Raw genomic sequence first — 20,134 nt, 5'->3', positions numbered from 1 at the left:
GTGTATGTGTGTGTGTGTGTGTGTGTGTGTGTGTGTGTGTGTGTGTGTGTGTGTGTGTGTGTGGTACAGGTGGCTCCATGGTTCTGTCAGGGATCAGTTGCTTCTTCCTGTGGTTCGGCACCAGTGAGTCGATGATGATCTTCATGCTGTGCCTTTACAACGGCCTGAGCATATCAGCCTGGAACTCACTGGATGTGGTCACCACAGAGTCCTTCCCTACAGACAGAAGGTATAGTTAGCAAGAAAATATAAATGATCCATTCCTATCTGCACACACAACAAGCATGAACAAACACACAGACATACATATAAAACTCCTGTAAGTCACTAAAATACTTTCTAACCCCCCTCCCCTCTCTCTCTCTCTGTGTCAGAGGGACAGGTTTTGGGTTCTGTAACGCTTTGTGTAAGCTGGCTGCAGTGTTGGGAAACCTGATCTTTGGTTCTCTGGTTGGCATCACCAAGTCCATCCCCATCCTCCTGGCCTCATCTGTGCTGGTGTGTGGAGGCCTGGTGGGGCTCCGGCTGCCTGATACCAGGGCCAACGTCCTCATGTAGCCCCAGGAAGGACCACCTGGCCTGTGGAAGACTTGGGCCAAACCTGGTGCAAAGGGTTTGCTTCAAACATGTCCTATGGATGTTTGGGATTTGATTTGCTTATTGCCGCTTGTGGTCTCAAAGGTTAAATTGCATAACCCCCACCCCATATCCCCTACAAAACAGTATATCTACTTTCACTTGATCAATTTATGTATGTACAAGACACAACCCAAGCTCCAGACCATCTGCACAGTTCCCTGGTGTCAAAGGGAAACTCCTATTTATTATTGAATGTAATATTTGGGGATGTCACAATGCCCCTTCCAGGATGGAATGATGTCACTCAATATTTTCATGTTATTTCATCATGATATAATCATAATCGTTTGTGGGGTAGATATTTTAGTAAAGCTTGTGGTGAGCATTGTTCAGAGGAATTGATGGTCAGTTGTTCAGCATCATGACTTATTGATGGCTGGGCCATTGCCTGTGGATTATGTCCATCCATCCCCGTATAGTACTGGCTGTGAAGGGAACTACTGTATGTGGGTCCTGTAGTTGGCTGAAGTAGACTCTAGATCAGTGTCATTGGCTGTTTGCTATGAGCTGGCTTGTGAAGTCAGTACTGAGTTAGTGCTATGTGAGTTGTACAGATGTCAGTAGCGCCTGTTGCGTTGTACCTTATGAGCAGTAGCTTCCAGGCATGTTTGTCTGGAGTCAATGCAGGGGCAGGGTTAGTGCTGTACATATGAATATGTTCTTATTAGGCCAGGACAGATGGAAGAGAGAGGGGAAAACAAGCTGTTCTGAGCACAGCCACCCTGCAGTGGGAGAGACGGGGAATAGATGATCAGAAAGACTGGAGACCCCACAGCTGCAACACAGCTGGCCTAGACAGACAGACAGACAGACAGACAGACAGACAGACAGACAGACAGACAGACAGACAGACAGACAGACAGACAGACAGACAGACAGACAGACAGACAGACAGACAGACAGACAGAGAACAAGGGTATTTCTGGGCCACCGAGTGTAGATGGATCTTTGTCAGGCTTGATGTGTTCTCACATAATGTTTCATTTGTAATGTCTGCTGGATATACGCATATACCCTTAACTGTCAACCATGAAGAGTCATGGTGATGGACAGGTCTTAACCCACAGTAGCTGGTTTGAAGCTTCTCCCAGATAACATCTGAAACTATAATAACGTGCTTGTTGTCAGTTGTGGCTATTTATTTATTAGTTTACACTGACAGAAGCATAAAGATGTGTTTTTATTACAGTGTTCCGCCCCACTCTACCACAGTCATATATAAACACTCAATGTCAAAGCCCTTTGCACCAGCTCTCTAGGCCATATTGAATAACTTAATTTGTTGTTATTTGAAGTGTACATACTAAATGTATCAATATGTTAATATTTATGTTTTTTGCAGGTATCTGCAGCTGTTCTAAAGAATTTGTTGGGGAATATGTAAGAATCCAGTTTTTTTGTATCAACTCTTGTTCTCCACGTCTCCTATTTGTTGTATTGTAAGGTATTGTATGCAGGCTCTCTGATTGGGATTTATTTATGTTCAGCCTTTGATTTGGCTATTCTCTTCGGCACTGACTTTGTAATGACATGTCAGGCTGCTTTCTTTTCAAGATTCTGAATGGACTTTTTTTTTTAAATGTGCCTCTTCTTCACCGGAGCGTTCTCCTCATAGACAACAGAACAGGAGACCGAAGGGTACAGGAGGTAAACAGGAAGTGAACTCTGTGTGTGTGTGTGTGTGTGTGTGTGTGTGTGTGTGTGTGTGTGTGTGTGTGTGTGTGTGTGTGTGTGTGTGTGTGTGTGTGTGATGTCCCTTCTCACTACAGTCAACATTTCCAAGTACTGTACATCATAACATTGGTGTGACAGTGACGTCCATATCAGTTTAAAAAAAGATGCCCTCCCCTCAGATTAAGTTGGAAGATAATATTATTTTTAAACTGGATTGGAAAATATAAAATGTTATTTAGAGCAATAAGATATTTAGTAACGGCTTGCATAAGAGTGACCCCACAGACGTAATTTAAGTGAAATGACGTGAAAACAACGTTGATTCAACCAGTGTGTGCCCAGTGGGAATGCAATTACTTGGATATTTTAAGCAATATTTAAACAGTTTTACAACATTGAGTAAACTATTCTAGTGCTTGTTATTAAAAAAAACCATCTGTGACAATTTGGAAGACATTTTAGAATCAGTAACAAAACAGTATTTTTCAAAAGGCTTTTTGCCAAATGTCTGTACACATAATTCAGTACACAGCACATGTATAAATCTTTGCACTGTATAATGGCATTTCATTAGTGCTGTACACTGCATAACATTTCAGTCTCTAAATTCTCACCCAAAGTTGACAAATGCATCTGATGTTTATAAGGCATCCTGCAGATAGCTGTTGTTACTGTAAGCAGTATGATCACCAGACCTCAGTCACAGGTCTACATCTCTACATGGCTCCTTAGTATTTTCTGTGGCTTACTGCCGGTGTAGCTCTCCTGTTCCTGTGTGTGTCGTATCTGTGAGTATATTGTAGTGTTAGTAGTCCACTGTATCAAAGCGGCTGTCTGCTTGCCCCCTCCTTATTTTAGCTATACATCATCTTGGATATGGTGCACTACAAATGAACAACCGCTGACTTTTTGATGATTTGATGATTTTTTAAGTGATGACATAATCAATGGAACTTGAGTATTTATAGTAGTAGTAATAACATCCTGATTGGGCTTGTGTCAAACCAAAGCTACTGACTGACTACTGTTACCACCTCAGCAGTGTTGTGCATACAATAAGATACCAGTTATTTATGAACAAGGATTGCAGCTGTATGGTGGTACTGGATGTGTTAAACCTAGCGTCTTAACCTAATTGTGACAGCATTGCCTGTGGTATCTTACAAAGGATAAATAAGTGTCTCTTTTTTTTGTGTGCGTGTGTGGTTTGGTTTCACTATCATTGTGGAGACCAGAAGTCCTCACAAGGATAGTAAAACAAGGAACATTTGGACAGGTATGGACATTTTGCCAGTCCCCACAAGGAAACTTGCTATTTTAGGCTTAGAGGTTAGGTTTAGGGATGGGAGTTAGGGTTAGGCTTAGTTTTAGGGTTAACGTTAGAGTTAGGTTAAGGGTTAGGGAAAATAAGATTTTGAATGGGAATAAATAGTTTGGTTCCCACAAGGATTGTAAAACAAATTGTGTGTGTGTGTGTGTGTAAGTATTGTACATATTAATTCTGTAGTTGGTGGACTTCTGAGTTAAATCTGTATGCTTTTTGATTGACTGATGCGTCTCCAGCTTTGTTCAAGCGATAAATCCATCTATCCATGTTCTACGTCTGTGTTTCCTTGGCTTAAAGCCACATGTCCTCTACTACTGTGTGTACAAACTTGCATGTGTGTATGAAACTTCTCTTTTTTGTGCTCAACTTTGTGTTCTTATTGTATTCTTCTGCCAGAAGAAGAGAAAATGTAGATTTTTGGAAGAAAAAAAAGTGAATGTATCACTCGTCAGTTTTTTTGGGACATTTTTTGAAGTGAACAATGGTGTGGGCTCAGATGAACAAATGTGTGGGCTCAGATGAGCAAATGTGTGGGCTCAGATGAACAAATGTGTGGGCTCAGATGAAAAAAGGTGTGGGCTCAGATGAACAAAGGTGTGTACATTATTGTGAAGGGCATGCCAATTGTGGGATGACTGTATGTACAGACATCTATAAACATGAAGCTATGTAGAGAAATATTTGCCAAATGATGCCCTGTGAATATTGTTTTAATTAAAGGAGAATGGCAGGAATTGCAAATAGTGCTGCTTATGAGCATCAAGTATATGAAATAAAGATTTATGTTCTCTAGCAAATTCAATCATGTGTTCATTCAACTCCTGAGGATATAAAGCTTGAGTGCATTGCAGCTTATATGGGTCTGCAGCAGGTCATTTTGAAGATAATATTATATCAGATAGAGTGCATGCAGACTGCAGAGCATTGGGCCCAAAATCGTATTACACTAATAATAGCTTTTGTTTAGCCCTGCACTCTCATAATCAGACCTCTAAGAAATTTATGAGTTACCTTGCCTTCAATGTTTGCAAGTGAGAAAATTTTATCAATTGTCAGGAATGAAAAAATGCAGATTTTCAATTAGTATGGACTACTATAATTGCAGTCCTATAAAATTGGAAAAGATGATGCGGCTAAACTAAAGTAATTACATCTACCCCTGGCTTTTGCCTTTTAATAAAAATAAAAACATTCCAACAAAACGAACAGATAAAATTGAAATTGTACGTGGAATTTGGAGTTATAGACTTCTCTCACACACACCCTGCAACATCAGCACAGCAGAGACAAGAAAAAACTTGGACAACACAATAAATTGTTACAGGCAGGCATGTCAAGCTGCACTGCCCAGCCCTGGTTACATGTCATGGCGGCAGGTGGCCTAACGCTAAGGGCGTTGGGCCTGTAACTGAAATGTCACTAGTTCGACTCCCCGAGCAAGGTGTAAAATCTGCCTAGGTGCCCTTGAGCAAGGCACGTAACCCTTATTGCTTGTGGGTCACCATTGATAATGGCATTTCTAATTCACACATGCATATTAATACACACTTGTACATGTGTGAAATAGGACATTTATGTAATCCATCATTGCTGGGACAGTGCTGGAATGGAACATTAAATATCTGAACAAGTACGGTTTAGGTTGGCATGATAGTGTGTAGCCAGCATTAATTTCTCAGCCCTGTCAATAAACCCATTCTACCAGGAACTGAAAAGCATGGCTGGCAGCAGTAGGCTTCAGAGGTGGTCAGACTAGCATGAAGTGAGCTATAGGAAATTGCGTTATCAGAAGGACCCTCTTCCCCCTTTATACAGTAGTGCATTACCTTTGACCAGAGACCTATAGGCCCTTATGATGCATTACCTTTGACCAGAGACCTTAGGCCCTTATGATGCATTACCTTTGACCAGAGCCCTATGGGCCCTTATGATGCATTACCTTTGACCAGAGCCCTATGAGCCCTTATGATGCATTACCTTTGACCAGAGCCCTATGAGCCCTTATGATGCATTACCTTTGACCAGAGCCCTATGGGCCCTTATTAGGACCAGGCATGTTGCCAAAATATCATATCACAATATGTTGTCCATTTTTTTTAAGGTACGGCAACCATTCTAATAGTTGTATACTCAACCAAAGTAAGACAAAACTGACAGTGAAGTAGCACCATTTGTATAACTTTTCATTTATTTAGCCCTATATCAACATATGGTTAAAAATGTATGTATACCTTAAGATACAATATATCGCCCAGTCGTAGCCCTTATAGTGCTCTACTTTTGACCAGAGCTTTATTGGTCCTGGTCCAAAGTAGTGCACTCTAGGGGATAGGGAGCCATATGGGACTCAAAACCTCTTCCACCTGGCTGACTTCAAGCTTGGTGTGTAAAGTGAACCTCTCTGATGTCCAGAGGTGGGACCAAGTCACTATGAATCGAGTCACAAGCAAGTCTAAAGTAACAAGATCCAAGTCTCAAGTCAAGTCCAAAGTAGAATAGGTCTTGACTCAAGTCAAGTCCAAGTCGTGCGTTCTAAGAGCAAGTCAAGTTGAGTCACAAAATCTCAAGTCAAGTCTCAAGTCAAGATAAACAAAAATTGTATACATGCAATGACTTTTTCAACTACAAATCTTTGTCTATTTATTGAGGCTACCAGACAGGCCATTTCATTATTTTTTCTACAACACATTTTGATGATGTAATTGTTAAATAGGGACCTTGTAGCAGTGGTAAAGGCATGAAATCAGCAGAAGGCAAGGCAGGTTGACGTGCTCAGTGTGTAGATGTAATGAACTGGGTTTGGAGACGTAGCGGAGTCAGGCGCAGGACACAGGTTTGAGCGAAACAGTCTAGTTTACTCATAAACACACGCAAAATCTCCAACAGGAACCACCAGTGTGAGGCGAACACCTCCAACAACCACTGAATACGAACAATCACGGACAAAACAGAAAGGTAAGCCAGAGGGTTAAATAAGGAACATAATAAGGGGATTGAAACCAGGTGTGTGTAATCAAGACAAAACAAAACGAAAAGGGAAACATGGATCCATGGTGACGTCGACCGCTTGATTGACAGTTTTCTAGTCCAATCAGTGCCGAGTGTGCGTTTCACTAGCCAATCTGTTGCAGGTTTTTTTTGCAAGTGCAGTGCTGCGGCTGCTGTCTCTGGCTGCGTGTAGAGTAGCCCACATAGACTCTGTACCACAAAATGAGTGACAAAGCATTACAAAACCTGGCCAGATAAATTCAAGGTATCCGTCTTAAATCAAAGTCGATCCCGAGTCTTGAGGCTCCAAGTTCAGGTCAAGTTATTTTATTTTCTATCAAGTCGAATCTCAAGTCATAAAATTTGTAACTGGAGTCAGACGAGTCCAAGTCATGTGACTGGAGTCCACAATTATGCTGATGTCTTCAAACCAAGTGTAATGTCATCCCTAACTATCCATGCATTTCTTGATATACCAACTACATAAACTTTAAAAAACGACCCTTTTATTCTAATGATTCCATAGACAAGATAGCCACAACATCTTCACCCATTCATTATGCTATCTTGAGGCTATTTTGCAGTGGTGTAAAGTACTTAAGTAAAAATACTTTAAAGTACTACTTAAGTCGTTTTTGGGGGTGTTGGTACTTTACAATGTATATTTTGGACAACTGTTACTTTTACTCCACTACATTCCTAAATAAAATAATGTAATTTCTACGCCATACATTTTCCCTGACAGCCAAAAGTACTCGTTACATTTTGAATGTTTAGCAGGACAGGACAATTATCTAATTCACGCACTTAAAGAGAAAATCCCTGGTCATCCCTATTTGCTGCATATGATCTGGCGGAATCACTTAACACGAATGCTTTGTTTGTAAATTGTCTGAGTGTTGGAGTGTGCCCCTGGCTATCCATAAATTTAAAAAACAAGAAAATCGTGCTGTCTGGTTCGCTTAATATAAGGAATTTGAAATGATTTATAAATCTACTTTTACTTTTGATACGTAAGTATATTTAAACCCAAACACTTTTTGACTTTTACTCAAGTAGGATTTTACTATGTGACTTTCACTTGAGTCATTTTCTATTAAGGTATCTTAACTTTTACTCAAGTATGACAATTATGTACTTTTCCCACCAATGCTATTTTGTCGCCCTTATTCTAGCAAGAGGGACATCATGTCATGCTAAATTGGCCACCAGGTGGTGCTAGAGACGGCTAAATAATTAATGCGGTCGGGTCAGTTCAGAGCGCACCCACTGTGAACACTTGCACTGGACCAGAGGGAAATTGAATGACAAGCACTTCTGACATGATTCCAACAAGGGTGAACGCGATGGGAGTTCTGCTGAGCGAGTGACAGGAGGCATGCGGTGCATTTCGACGGAAAGGAACTTTAGAAAACGGTTTAGCCGCTGCTATTGATAGTGGCACCACTACAAATTAGCTTTTTGTTTTATATTGAACTTATAACTCGAGGTGCGGTTTATGGTTTGCTGTTAGCTAGCGTTGGTTTGAAGTTCGAAGGAACCGAGGCAGGATGTACTATGAAGAAAAAGCTAATTCACACAAGCCACGTTATGGAAGTAAGTAAAAGTGACCTAATCCACCATTTGCAAATAAATTCGATAGACAACTTTTTTTTTGTAGCCTACATGTTTGTTAAATGAAACAGATGGTTTTGTAAAGGCTGTTTTGGCAGGGCGAACCTCAGGCACCGCATGAAGTTTGATGTTGAAAAGCAGAATGTTCGATGACGAGCGGTTCACCGTATAAAATAGATGAAATATAGTTTTAAAACAAATAGCATTAAACTTTGACTCTTACGCATTTAGGTGTAAGATTTCTAAAGCCTATCACATTGTGATGATATCGAACTTGGAGTGTGTATTTTTTGTATTGAATGAATGCAATTTGGCTATTGTCAGACAATGTGTCCTGCCCCTCATACCCATGTCCCTCAGACAGACACATTGCCCGTCGCAAACAACTAAACTTTGCCATTAAGGCCTTACAGTTGTGAAATATAGCCTTATAGTAATATGACTAGTCCTAGTACACAATTAATGTAGTCGACAGTCCAGGGCCTCAGGCAGAAGGCATTTTCGCAGTGGTTAAATATTAACTTTTTTCTGTTACTGTTAAGAAATCCACACCTGCCTTCTGCATGGGTATTACAGCAATTTAACAGTCAATATATCTCCAAAGGTTTCAAACGGCAATAACATGTTTACCTGTTTGTCACTTAAGACCTGTGTGTTATTGACAACATTTCAGCCTATGCTCACTCAAATCTGAGAGCAATGGTGAGAGATATTCAATCAAGCAATAAGGTCAATAGTCTTTTTTTCTGAGACAAACCAGTGAATAGCTTAGCTGCATTGTCAGCTATAGTGGAAATGCCTGAAACTGTTTGTTGGCCTGACATGGTTGTTTTCTGTTAACATGAACTCTGACTCCAAGTGTCCAAACAGGAAAGGTTGAAGGTATTGTTTGCAGTGGATGTGTCATTAACACAAAATGAGAAGTTTATTATTGGAAGGGCAGAGGTGGTCCTTACTCCTTAGAGGCCTCTTGGACCCGTTCCGAAATGGACCTGGGGCTTTCCCATCCCACTCCGATATTCAGAAATACATTTTTTTAATATTGAGACCCGTTTGGAATGAACACGAGAACAACTACACCTGTTCCGTATAGACCTGGTCAGACCCGATCCGAGTGAGAGAAGCAGCAGCAAAGTAAATTTAAGTTACTTTATTAACCAGAGCTGAAAAAGCACGAGGTATAGAGGTGACACTCTAGCAGGGGCCTTGCAAGCTACTGTGAGCGAGTGACACTAGGAGGAGGGAGTCCCACACAGAGGCTCTATGAATGTTGCCTATTGCCGCTTTGATGACTTATGATTGGCCAACAACAAGCTACACACGCCACTCTTGTGAAAAACAAAGAACAGCAGGGTAAATTATGCAATTTTTCTTTCTCTACTGCAGTAGTCGTGTTCGGGTCTGTATGGGTCGTTCCGGACAAGTCAGTTAAGATTACAGACGCCCGTGACAATCAGATCAGACCCGTGACATTTATTTAGAATTCTGGATCCGGATCCGCTCGAGTCCCGGATGGGGTCTCGTGTATAGGTTACTTTAGGTCCAGGGCCAGCTCTGTATTGATTCCTTTGGGTCAACGAGCCCAAGCAGATAATTATGTTCAGATGGTGATGGAAACAAATATACAAAAAGGAAAACTATTAACAGGCATGCCTAAACTAAAGAATCAAAATCGAAACGAATGGCCTCATGGCCACCAAACAAACCAACAGCCTCACGGTTTGCAAGCTGGGACACTGACTGGCGATCCCCTTAATCATCATATTCTTCGATGAGGTTTAACGGCGGTTGGCATCCAATACAATGTTGATTTACCTCCACCTACTAGGCTGGAGTGTAACTCCCTTATACTTTGCTTGAAATAAAAAAAAGATATAAATAAATCAACAAATACACTACCATCTAACCACACACTTGTCTCGTACACCCAAATACCCTACTGCAGCTGCCACCACAACCTCAATTTTCTGCGACTTACGTTCCATCCCTGCAGTACAGTTGATAACCATTACTATAAACAAAAAATCTTATCTTACTGAAGCATATATCACTTGTTGGCATATCCCTCTGTACAGGTACAGATCTACTACTCACACCACTCCTCTCCCAACTTCTGCACTACTCAAACCTTGGAAACCTCAACCTGCCTCTCTCGCACCGGACATTTCTGATCCGCAGCCCCATGGGCACCCCTACAATAAAAAAAAAAATAACGACTTTCCCCAATGCTGCACATTCCTTTGTCTCATGCCCTTTTGCAGACTTCTCACGCCTAGGAACCTCCCTCCTACACAGTACTGCCACATGCCCATAAGCTTGACACGTGTAACAATGTAAATTATTCGGCACAAAAGCTCATGCAGGATAACTTATTTATTACATCACTTTATCATGCAGGCTCAACATCAAAACTCTAAAGAACAGAAAACGACTTCTGTTTCACCACTCACGCCACCCTGTATGCATCGCACCAAACGACTAGCATCACAAACACCAGGAGTCTTCCCCTTCAGTTGGTCAACTTTCACATTTACCGCTACCCCAGTAATCACTCCGTTCGAATGGCACCCTTTTTTTGAGAGCAAAACAATTCACATCTATTGTCCCCATTCGTTTTTAACATGGATCACCTGCTCCCTCTGACCAGCAGAAACACAATCAATTATCACCACACCACTTCTGGTTACCCTCACCAATTCCACAGCATCCAACTCTGTTTTCACCCACCCTAAACCACAAATGGGTCAGCCACTTTTTCCAAAAATGTCACTCCTACCGTCAGACTTTTCTTTATCCTGACCCTCGGTGCAAGCTTCAGGCTCTGAGGACTTCACCACACCTACCCCCTCTGATACCTCTCCCTCAATCACTTCCATTTCTCCTCCTGTCTTCGATTTGCCGTACAGCTCAGACTGCTTATACTTTCTGCCATTTCTTCTTTAACAAACCATCTCCCTTTTTCCCACAATTTAACCGATTCAAGCTCACCCTCTTCCTCCCTCACTCTGACATCCTATGCCTCACTATTCCCTCCATTCCTCCTCCGTATTCCAAGTGTACGTCTCCTTATGATAATACTGCACTTCTCCTGACATCTTGTTCTCGCCCTCTAAAGGGATGCCCTTTTCCTTTGACGATCCCCTTAATTGGCATCACCTGTCTTTATCAAGGCTTTGTAGTACAGCACTCGGTCATGGTTGCTGCTGCGCCCTGGTGGAATGGAGTTTTGTAGTGAGATGTAGTGTGTGGTCTAGACTACCAAACCTATTCGAGAACAATTGATTATGTAGCCTTTCTGATTAGTGATGCACACCTCTGGTCTTGGAAGGCAACACTGTAAGCTGTTTTTTGAGTCAAGGCCTTTTAACCAGAGACTGATTTAAGACCTTGGTAAGCAGGTGCATGGGGTCTCTAGCCAATCAATAAACCGCTCCTTAAATTGATCAATTTAAGGAGCGGAGAGAAACTAACACTAGCATGACTGAGGCCCTCTATGACTGGACTTACACACCCCAGAGCAAGGTGGTACGGTCTCTCTTGGCTACACCTGGAGCACTTCCTCTGTATTTGTAATACTATGGCATGGGCCCATAGCACCTCGTGTATCTTGATTTGTCACTCCCTCAGGATTAGAGGTCGACCGATTAATCGGAATGGCCGATTTTAATTAGGACCAATTTCAAGTTTTCATAACAATCGGTATTTTTGGCCGCCGATTTTTAGATTTAAAATGTTTTTTTTTTTTTTACTTTTTAATTTTATTTTAAAAAAAATTAAATATTTGTTTTACTAGGTAAGTCAGATTAAGAACACATTCTTATTTTCAATGATGGCCTAGGAACGGGGGTTAACTGCCATGTTCAGGGGGGATTCGTTTTTGCAACCTTCTGGTTACTAGTCCAACGCTCTAACCACCTGCCTTACATTGCACTCCACAAGGAGTGCAATGTAAGGCAGGCTGACTACCTGTTATGCAAGGGCAGCAAGAAGCCAAGGTAAGTTGCTAGCTAGCATTAAACTTATCTTATAAAAACTATCAATCTTAAAAACATTAGATTTAGATGCACTATTGTAAAGTGGTTGTTCCACTGGATATCATAAGGTGAATGCACCAATTTGTAAGTCGCTCTGGATAAGAGCGTCTGCTAAATGACTTAAATGTAATAATCACTAGTTAACTACACATGGTTGAGGATATTACTAGTTTATCTAACGTGTCCTGCGTTGCATATAATTGATGCGGTGCCTGTTCATTTCTCATCGAATCACAGCCTACTTCGACAAACGGGTGATGATTTAACATGCGCATTTGCGAAAAAAGCACTGTCGTTGCACCAATGTACCTAACCATAAACATCAATGCCTTTCTTTAAAATCAATACACAAGTATATCTTTTTAAACCTGCATATTTAGTTAATATTGCCTGCTAACATGAAATTGTCACTGCTCTTGCGTTCATTGCCTGGCTCGTTGCGAACTAATTTGCCAGAATTCTACGTAATTATGACATACCATTAAAGGTTGTGCAATGTAACAGGAATATTTAGACTTATGGATGCCACCCGTTAGATAAAATACGGACCGGTTCCGTATTTCACTGACGGGAAAAAAACGTTTTGTTTTCGAGATGATAGTTTCCAGATTCTACCATATTAAAGACCTAAGGCTCGTATTTCTGTGTGTTTATTATATTATAATTAAGTCTATGATTTGATAGAGCAGTCTGACTGAGCGGTGGTAGGCACCAGCAGGCTCGTAAGCATTCATTCAAACAGCACTTTTGTGCGTTTTGCCAGCAGCTCTTCCCAATGCATTGCGCTGTTTATGACTTTAAGCCTGTCAACTCCCAAGATTAGGCTGGTGTAACCGATGTGAAATGGCTAGCTAGTTAGCGGGTGCGCGCTAATAGCGTTTCAAACGTCACTCACTCTGAGACTTGGAGTAGTTGTTCCCCTTGCTCTGTATGGGTAACGCTGCTTCGAGGGTGGCTGTTGTCGATGTGTTCCTGGTTCGAGCCCAGGTAGGAGCGAGGAGAGGGACGGAAGCTATACTATTACACTGGCAATACTAAAGTGCCTATAAGAACATCCAATAGTCAAAGGTATATGAAATACATATCGTATAGAGAGAAATAGTCCTATAATTCCTATAATAACTACAACCTAAAACTTCTTACCTGGGAATATTGAAGACTCATGTTAAAAGGAACCACCAGCTTTCATATGTTCCCATGTTCTGAGCAAGACACTTAAACGTTAGCTTTCTTACATGGCACATATTGCACTTTTACTTTCTTCTCCAACACTTTGTTTTTGCATTATTTAAAGCAAATTGAACATGTTTCATTATTTATTTGAGGCTAAATTGATTTTATTGATGTATTATATTAAGTTAAGTGTTCATTCAATATTGTTGTAATTGTCATTATTACAACAAAAAAAAAAATATATATATATATATATATATATCGGCTTTTTTTGGTCCTCCAATAATCGGTATCGGCGTTGAAAAATCATAATCGTTCGACCTCTACTCAGGATAGAAAAACATTACCGGAATTTCCTGACTATTAAGCGCACCTGAATATAAGCCGCACCCACTGAATTTAAAAATAAATAATATTTTGAACATAAATAAGCCGCACATGTCTAAAAGCCGCAGATGCCTACCGGTACATTGAAACAAATTAACTTTACACAGGCTTTAACGAAACACGGTTTGTAACAAAAATAAATAGGCTTTAACGAAACACGGCTTGTAACAAAAATAAATAGGCTTTAACGAAACACGGCTTGTAACAAAAAATAAAAAATTAGTAGTAAACAGTAGTCTACCAAGAAAGTTATTGCTCCAGACCAAGCTCCCGTGCAGCAGCTCTATTTCCTTTTCCAACAGCCAGATCAATCGCCTTCAACTTGAAAGCTGCATCATATGCATTTCTCCGTGTCTTTGCCATGAGGGTGACAAAATGACTACCGTAATCAGAATGATGGGAAGTTTGAGAGCGCTCGATTTAATCTAAACAGTAAACAAAACAGTTGTTTGACCTTAACCCGTTCGGCAATACTTCCTTTGACCTTAACCCGTTCGGCAATACTTCCTTTGACCTTAACCCGTTCGGCAATACTTCCTTTGACCTTAACCCGTTAGGCAATACTTCGGTGCCGATACGATATGTATGGCGATTCTCACGACTCTCAAGATTATATATGTATTACTATTAGATACTGTGATTTTATTGCAATTCGATGTTCCTCACATTGCTCACCATATGTCTGCTGTAGAGGGACAAGAGGGAGCCATGAGAAAATGAATAAAACTGCTGAGAACAAGCTATGAAGGAAAAATACTGTTTTGGTGCAGGTACAGCCAATTAGCACAAAAATAATATTGCGTTATTGTCAAAGCAATATGCTATATCGTCAGAAATAATATCCAGATATGTAACTTATATATTCAAAAATATATATGTTTTCCTTCCCTCAGTTACTACTGGTGTTCTGACGGATGAAGGAAGCGACAGATTAAATATCAAATCAAATGTATTTATATAGCCCTTCTTACATCAGCTGATATCACAAAGTGCTGTACAGAAACCTAGCCTAAAACCCCAAACGGCAAGCAATGCAGGTGTAGAAGCACGGTGGCTAGGAAAAACTCCCTAGAAAGGCCAAAACCTAGGAAGAAACCTAGAGAGGAACCAGGCTATGAGGGGTGGCCAGTCCTCTTCTGGCTGTGCCGGGTGGAGATTATAACAGCACATGGCCTAGATGTTCAAATGTTCATAAATGACCAGCATTGTCAAATAATAATAATCATAGTAGTTGTCGAGGGTGCAACAAGTCAGTAACACAAGAGTAAGTGTCTGTTGGCTTTTTCATAGCCGATCTTTGAGAGTATCTTTACCGCTCCTGATGTCTCTAGAGAGTTTAAAACAGCAGGTCTGGGACAGGTAGCACGTCCGGTGAGTAGGTCAGGGTTCCAGCAGGTCTGGGACAACAGGTCTGGGACAGGTAGCACGTCCGGCGAACAGGTCAGGGTTCCATAGCTGCAGGCAGAACAGTTGGAACTGGAGCAGCAGCACGGCCAGGTGAACTGGGGACAGCAAGGAGTTATCAAGCCAGGTAGTCCTGAGGCATGGTCCTAGGGCTCAGGTCCTCCGAGAGAGAGAAAGAAAGAAAGAGAGAATTAGAGAGAGCATATTTAAATTCACACAGGACACCGGAAAAGACAAGAGAAATACTCCAGATGTGACAGACTGACCCTAGCCCCCCGACACATAAACTACTGCAGCATAAATACTGGAGGCTGAGACAGGAGGGGTCAGGAGACACTGTGGCCCCATCCGATGAAACCCCCGGACAGGGCCAAACAGGTAGGATATAACCCCACCCAATTTGCCAAAGCACAGCCTCCATACCACTGGAGGGATATCTCCAACCACCAACATACCATCCAGGGACAAGGCCGAGTAAAATTCAAAAATCTGAGTCTCAGCTAGGGCTGTTGCGGTGACCGTATTACCGCCACACCAAGTCATGGCTGCAGTAAAATTCCACGTGACCGCTGAGTCACGGTAATCTCCTCTTATGCACTCTGGATGTGCTTTGGTAGTACCCAACTTGCTAATGACCATCAGGTTCTAATGGCCTGGTACTCAGGCCAATTTGTTTTTTCCCCCTCATCAATCTACACACAATACCTGATAATGACAAAGCAAAAACAGTAAAAAAAAATATCACGTTTTCTTAACTATTCAGACCCTTTGCTCAGTACTTTGTTAAAGCACCTTTGGCAGCAATTACAGCCTCAAGTCTTCTTGGGTATGACGCTACAAGCTTGGCACACCTGTATTTGGAGAGTTTCTCCCATTCTTCTCTGTAGATCCTTTAAAGCTCCTCTGCACAGCTATTTTCAGGTCTCTCTAGAGATGTTCAATTGAGTTTATGTCCGGGTTCTTTGTCCTGTACTGTCCTGTGTCACAACCCTCTCGTGTCTGTCCATCCGCCCCACCCCATATATTTTGGTTTTTGGCATCATTTCAGGGTGAACAGATCCTTTATTAATTCACCCCTAAACTAGAAGTGCAATGGCTTGTCCAATTAAGTCATGTTTCAAGCAGACCCTTGCGTCACAATTTGCCCCTATGATGAGTTGAGTGTTGCAGTTTTTGGGTGAGCTCGTCTTTATCACCTGCCCCAGTGCGAGTAGGTTACAAGAGCTACAGGGCTAGATGTCACTGGAATGGCCCAATAAAGGGGCACCAATTAGGCCTGATTTCTGCTGGGATTTGTTAACAAGAGTTCTAGGACTGATTTGCAATGCTCACCAAGGTGTGTGTGGTGTCAGCAGTATACTCCGTTATTCTGAATGAATGGGCTTTGCAGAGATGTAGCCTAGCCTACTCAGTCAGCAGAGTTGTCTTGTCTCTGAGCCTGCCAGGGCCCACTACTCCACTTTGGGTCTTGAGGGTACTTTGTCAGTTGCCCCAGTAACTTTGTGGTCTAATCAGTCTGTAGATTTAACCAGTTAAGCCCTTTAATATTGGTCCATCTACTACATAGTCACCCACTACACGCATACTACAGACTGAGTTGCAGCATAGACATGCACTCATCAGATGTAGAATACATGTGTATATACTCACTTCACACTCTCCATGTACTGTACAGCCTCAGTAACTGCCACTTGGGCCAACCAGTCCAATCCTTCCTGTTATGAGACCCAATCTCAGGGGCTGGACGGTATTTTATTAGGATCCCCATTAGCTGTTGTGAAAGTAGAAGCTACTCTTCCTGGGGTCCACAACTTCCCTGGTAGTTGCTGTGGGTATTAGGTAGTTGTTGTTGGAATTGTTATATTACATGTTAGATATTGCTGCACTTTCAGAACTAGAAGCTCAAGCATTTCGCTACACCCGCAATAACATCTGCTAACCATGTGGATGTGAAAAATACGATTTGATTTGACACAGAACATTAATAGACAAGAACAGCTCAAGAACATAACTACTTACATATCGGTACATATCTGGGCGTTGTGCTATGAGGTGTTGCTTTATCAGGTTTTAAATGTTTTATTTTTTTATTAAACCAGGTTTGCTGTTCATTTGGAAGGGAGATGGGAGTTCCATGCAATCATGGCTCTATATAATACTGTACGTTTTCTGGAATTTATTCTGCCTAACCAAAATGTTGGTAATTTTTTCGTTTTTTTAAACAACTAACATGCTGACCAGACCAGACACGTCACGCACGCGTCGCAAAATAAATTTAGAAATCCATGTTATTCAATTATTGCACCCACACTGCTCGCGCGCACCAACGAGCATCTGCGTTGCCAAGGGCTAAAATAGAAGTCATTCCTATTTCTGACGCAGATCGCGCTGCAAGTCCTGCCTCTCCCATCTCCTCATTGGTTTATAGAAGCAGGTACCCACGTGCCATCTTCTCATTGGTTATACCCATGTTGGTGATTGAAAGACGAAATGTTTTGCCGGTTGTCGTGGTAATACTATGAAAGTGTAGATGCCAATCACCATATAAGTTCAAAGATGAAAAAGCCTGGAAGGAGGAGAGATGACTAGAAACGATTCGGTTGACCGTTTTATGTGTGGATTAATTGTCGGAGTAGAGGACCTTGTGCATTTCAGGTAAAATAACAACTCAATGTTTATATCCCAGGACAAATTAGCTAGCAACAGTAAGCTAGCTAAATAGGACAAATTAGCTAGCAAGTGCAAGCTAACTAGCTAAATTGCCATACTTGTTTAATGCTTTTCGACCTGTCCCCAAATTAATGTCATTGGTTCAGAGTTTGTTTTGATATTTTAACCTGCGTGCCGTGATCGCGTTTTGGTGTAGGGGAACAAAATAAATTTATGCACGATAGTGCACGCGCGCAGCCGGTTTGGGTTCCGTGTAATTGACCAACTTCGGTTCAATTATTTGAATTGCATTTCATTCTGTTTTTTTCTGTGAGCTCAATGCTGCAGTTTCTCGAGAGTTAAATCTGATCATGCCCGAACTGTGCGACGTAGTAGGGAGTTGTAGTTTCCAACAGGCCAATGTTGCAGAAAATGTGTAAAGTACACTTTGTGTAGTTCTTCAAAGTTTACTTTGAAGAACTACTAAAATTGTGATTTTTGTCAGACAGCACAGACAGCAGCTCTATAGAGATGAGTTGACTTGGAGTGAAAATTATAGTCAAATAAGACAAATGTAATACACAACTGAAATATTTGATTAAAGTAGTGTGAATAACTGATGGTTTATATGTGAAAAGCAGTCATGGGCAGTCATTACCATCATTGGACTTTCATTAATTGTTTTATTCTGTGTTATAGCATTCAACCCACATAATGCATAATGTATTTTTTATTATTGAAATCGAAAATCGTGATTACTTTTTAATAATCGAAACCGAACCGACCTCAAAAAGCACTAATCACTCAGCACTAGGATTTGAGGACTTTGAAAAGACCCCTGATGACATGCCTAGTGGGATAAGTGTGTGTGTCAGAGCTGTGTGTAAGTTGACTGCAAACAATTGGGAATTTTCAACACATTAATGTTTCTTAGAAAAAGAAGTAATGCTTTTAGTCAAGAGAGATATTAGCCCTCTGATTTCAGTGAAGAGCAAGACGTGTCGCTCTGTTCTGTGCCAGCTGCAGTTTTTCTAGGTCCTATTTGCAGCACCTGAACATATGACTGGGCAATAATCAAGATAAAATAAAACTAGAGCCAATGTTCCAATCAGTGTGTTCCAATCAGCCAGAAATAAAGGGATTTGATTGGATTAAGCAGAGTTTAGGAGCATCAGGGGGAGAGGATCTCATTAGTGGGCAGGTAAATGTCAACTCAGCTGAATCACTTGCTCCTCTGACTTCCTCCGACTGCCTGTTTTAAGTGGCTCTCAGGCTGCCTACTAACTCCTCTGTTCACATGCAGCTCTCAGAGAAACCCAGTAGACCATGTGATTTAATGTAAGCTCTGTCTGAATACTGAGGTTGTAGTAGTAGGAGGAGAGAGTCAAGTAATGCAGACCTCTCTTTGGAATATTACTGTGTGTTATAAAGTGAGGTAATACTGTCCCAAGTATCATACTACTAGGCAGGTTTTTGATTATTAAATTTTTTTAAAGAAAGGATTATATGTTGTCGGATTTTTTGTTTATGTCAAACCAACAATTTATCAGGTAAAACACCAGATAATCCTCTCCCCACTGGCCCGTGTGCATCATGCTGTAACTGTAAATTGTTAGTTCATGTTTTGTTTTGTTTCTGTCTGCAGCCATTCAGGACGATGAGAGGATCTCGGCGGAGGAGATGGACGAGAGGAGACGACAGAACATCGCCTACGAGTACCTCTGTCACCTGGAGGAGGCCAAACAGTAAGAGAGGAGGAGTAGGGGGGGAGTCATGGGGCTTGACATGAGAAGGGGCAGTAGATTGTGATATATTGAGTAGAGGTCAACCGATTAATCGGAATGGCCGATTTAATTAGGGCCGATTTCAAGTTTTCGTAACAATCGGTAATCGGTATTTTTTTGGGGGCCACCGATTTGTTTTATTTTTTTTATTTTACAATTCTATTATTATTTTTTTTTTATATATTTAAAAAAACTATTTTTTTACACCTTTATTTAACTAGGCAAGTCAGATTAAGAACACATTCTTATTTTCAATGACGGCCTAGGAACGGGGGTTAACTTGTTCAGGGGGGATTCGAGGATTCGTTTTTGCAACCTTCTGGTTACTAGTCCAACGCTCTAACCACCTGCCTTACATTGCACTCCACAAGGAGCCTGCATGGCAGGCTGACTACCTGTTACGCGAGGGCAGCAAGAAGCCAAGGTAAGTTGCTAGCTAGCATTAAACTTATCTTATAAAA

At 41.3% G+C, this 20,134-nt stretch overlaps 2 protein-coding genes across 5 annotated transcripts in view; both read left to right on the top strand.

Annotated features, from left to right (window-relative positions):
- The window catches only part of LOC115164376 (synaptic vesicle glycoprotein 2C), a 34,542-nt gene extending 30,100 nt beyond the window's left edge, over positions 1-4,442 (top strand). For 2 of the 3 annotated variants that reach the window (XM_029716792.1, XM_029716791.1), the window contains 2 exons: positions 70-229; positions 375-558. In XM_029716792.1, coding sequence (XP_029572652.1) covers positions 70-229; positions 375-558 — 344 coding nt within the window. Of the gene's footprint in view, positions 1-69; positions 230-374 lie in introns of all 3 variants that reach the window. The other variant, XM_029716793.1, reaches the window with a different exon arrangement.
- Positions 4,443-7,926: 3,484 nt separating this feature from the next.
- iqgap2 (IQ motif containing GTPase activating protein 2) overlaps positions 7,927-20,134 on the top strand; it is a 79,033-nt gene continuing 66,825 nt past the window's right edge. Inside the window, exons 1-2 of one of the 2 annotated variants that reach the window (XM_029716789.1) lie at positions 7,927-8,224; positions 19,535-19,634. In XM_029716789.1, coding sequence (XP_029572649.1) covers positions 8,179-8,224; positions 19,535-19,634 — 146 coding nt within the window. In that variant the 5' untranslated portion in view covers positions 7,927-8,178. The remainder of the gene's footprint in view (positions 8,225-19,534; positions 19,635-20,134) is intronic. The other variant, XM_029716788.1, reaches the window with a different exon arrangement.

Source organism: Salmo trutta, chromosome 27 (assembly GCF_901001165.1).
Source record: "Salmo trutta chromosome 27, fSalTru1.1, whole genome shotgun sequence".
NCBI lineage: Eukaryota > Metazoa > Chordata > Actinopteri > Salmoniformes > Salmonidae > Salmo > Salmo trutta.
Note: the sequence above shows the minus strand (reverse complement) of the source record. Positions and strands in the feature narration are given on the sequence as shown.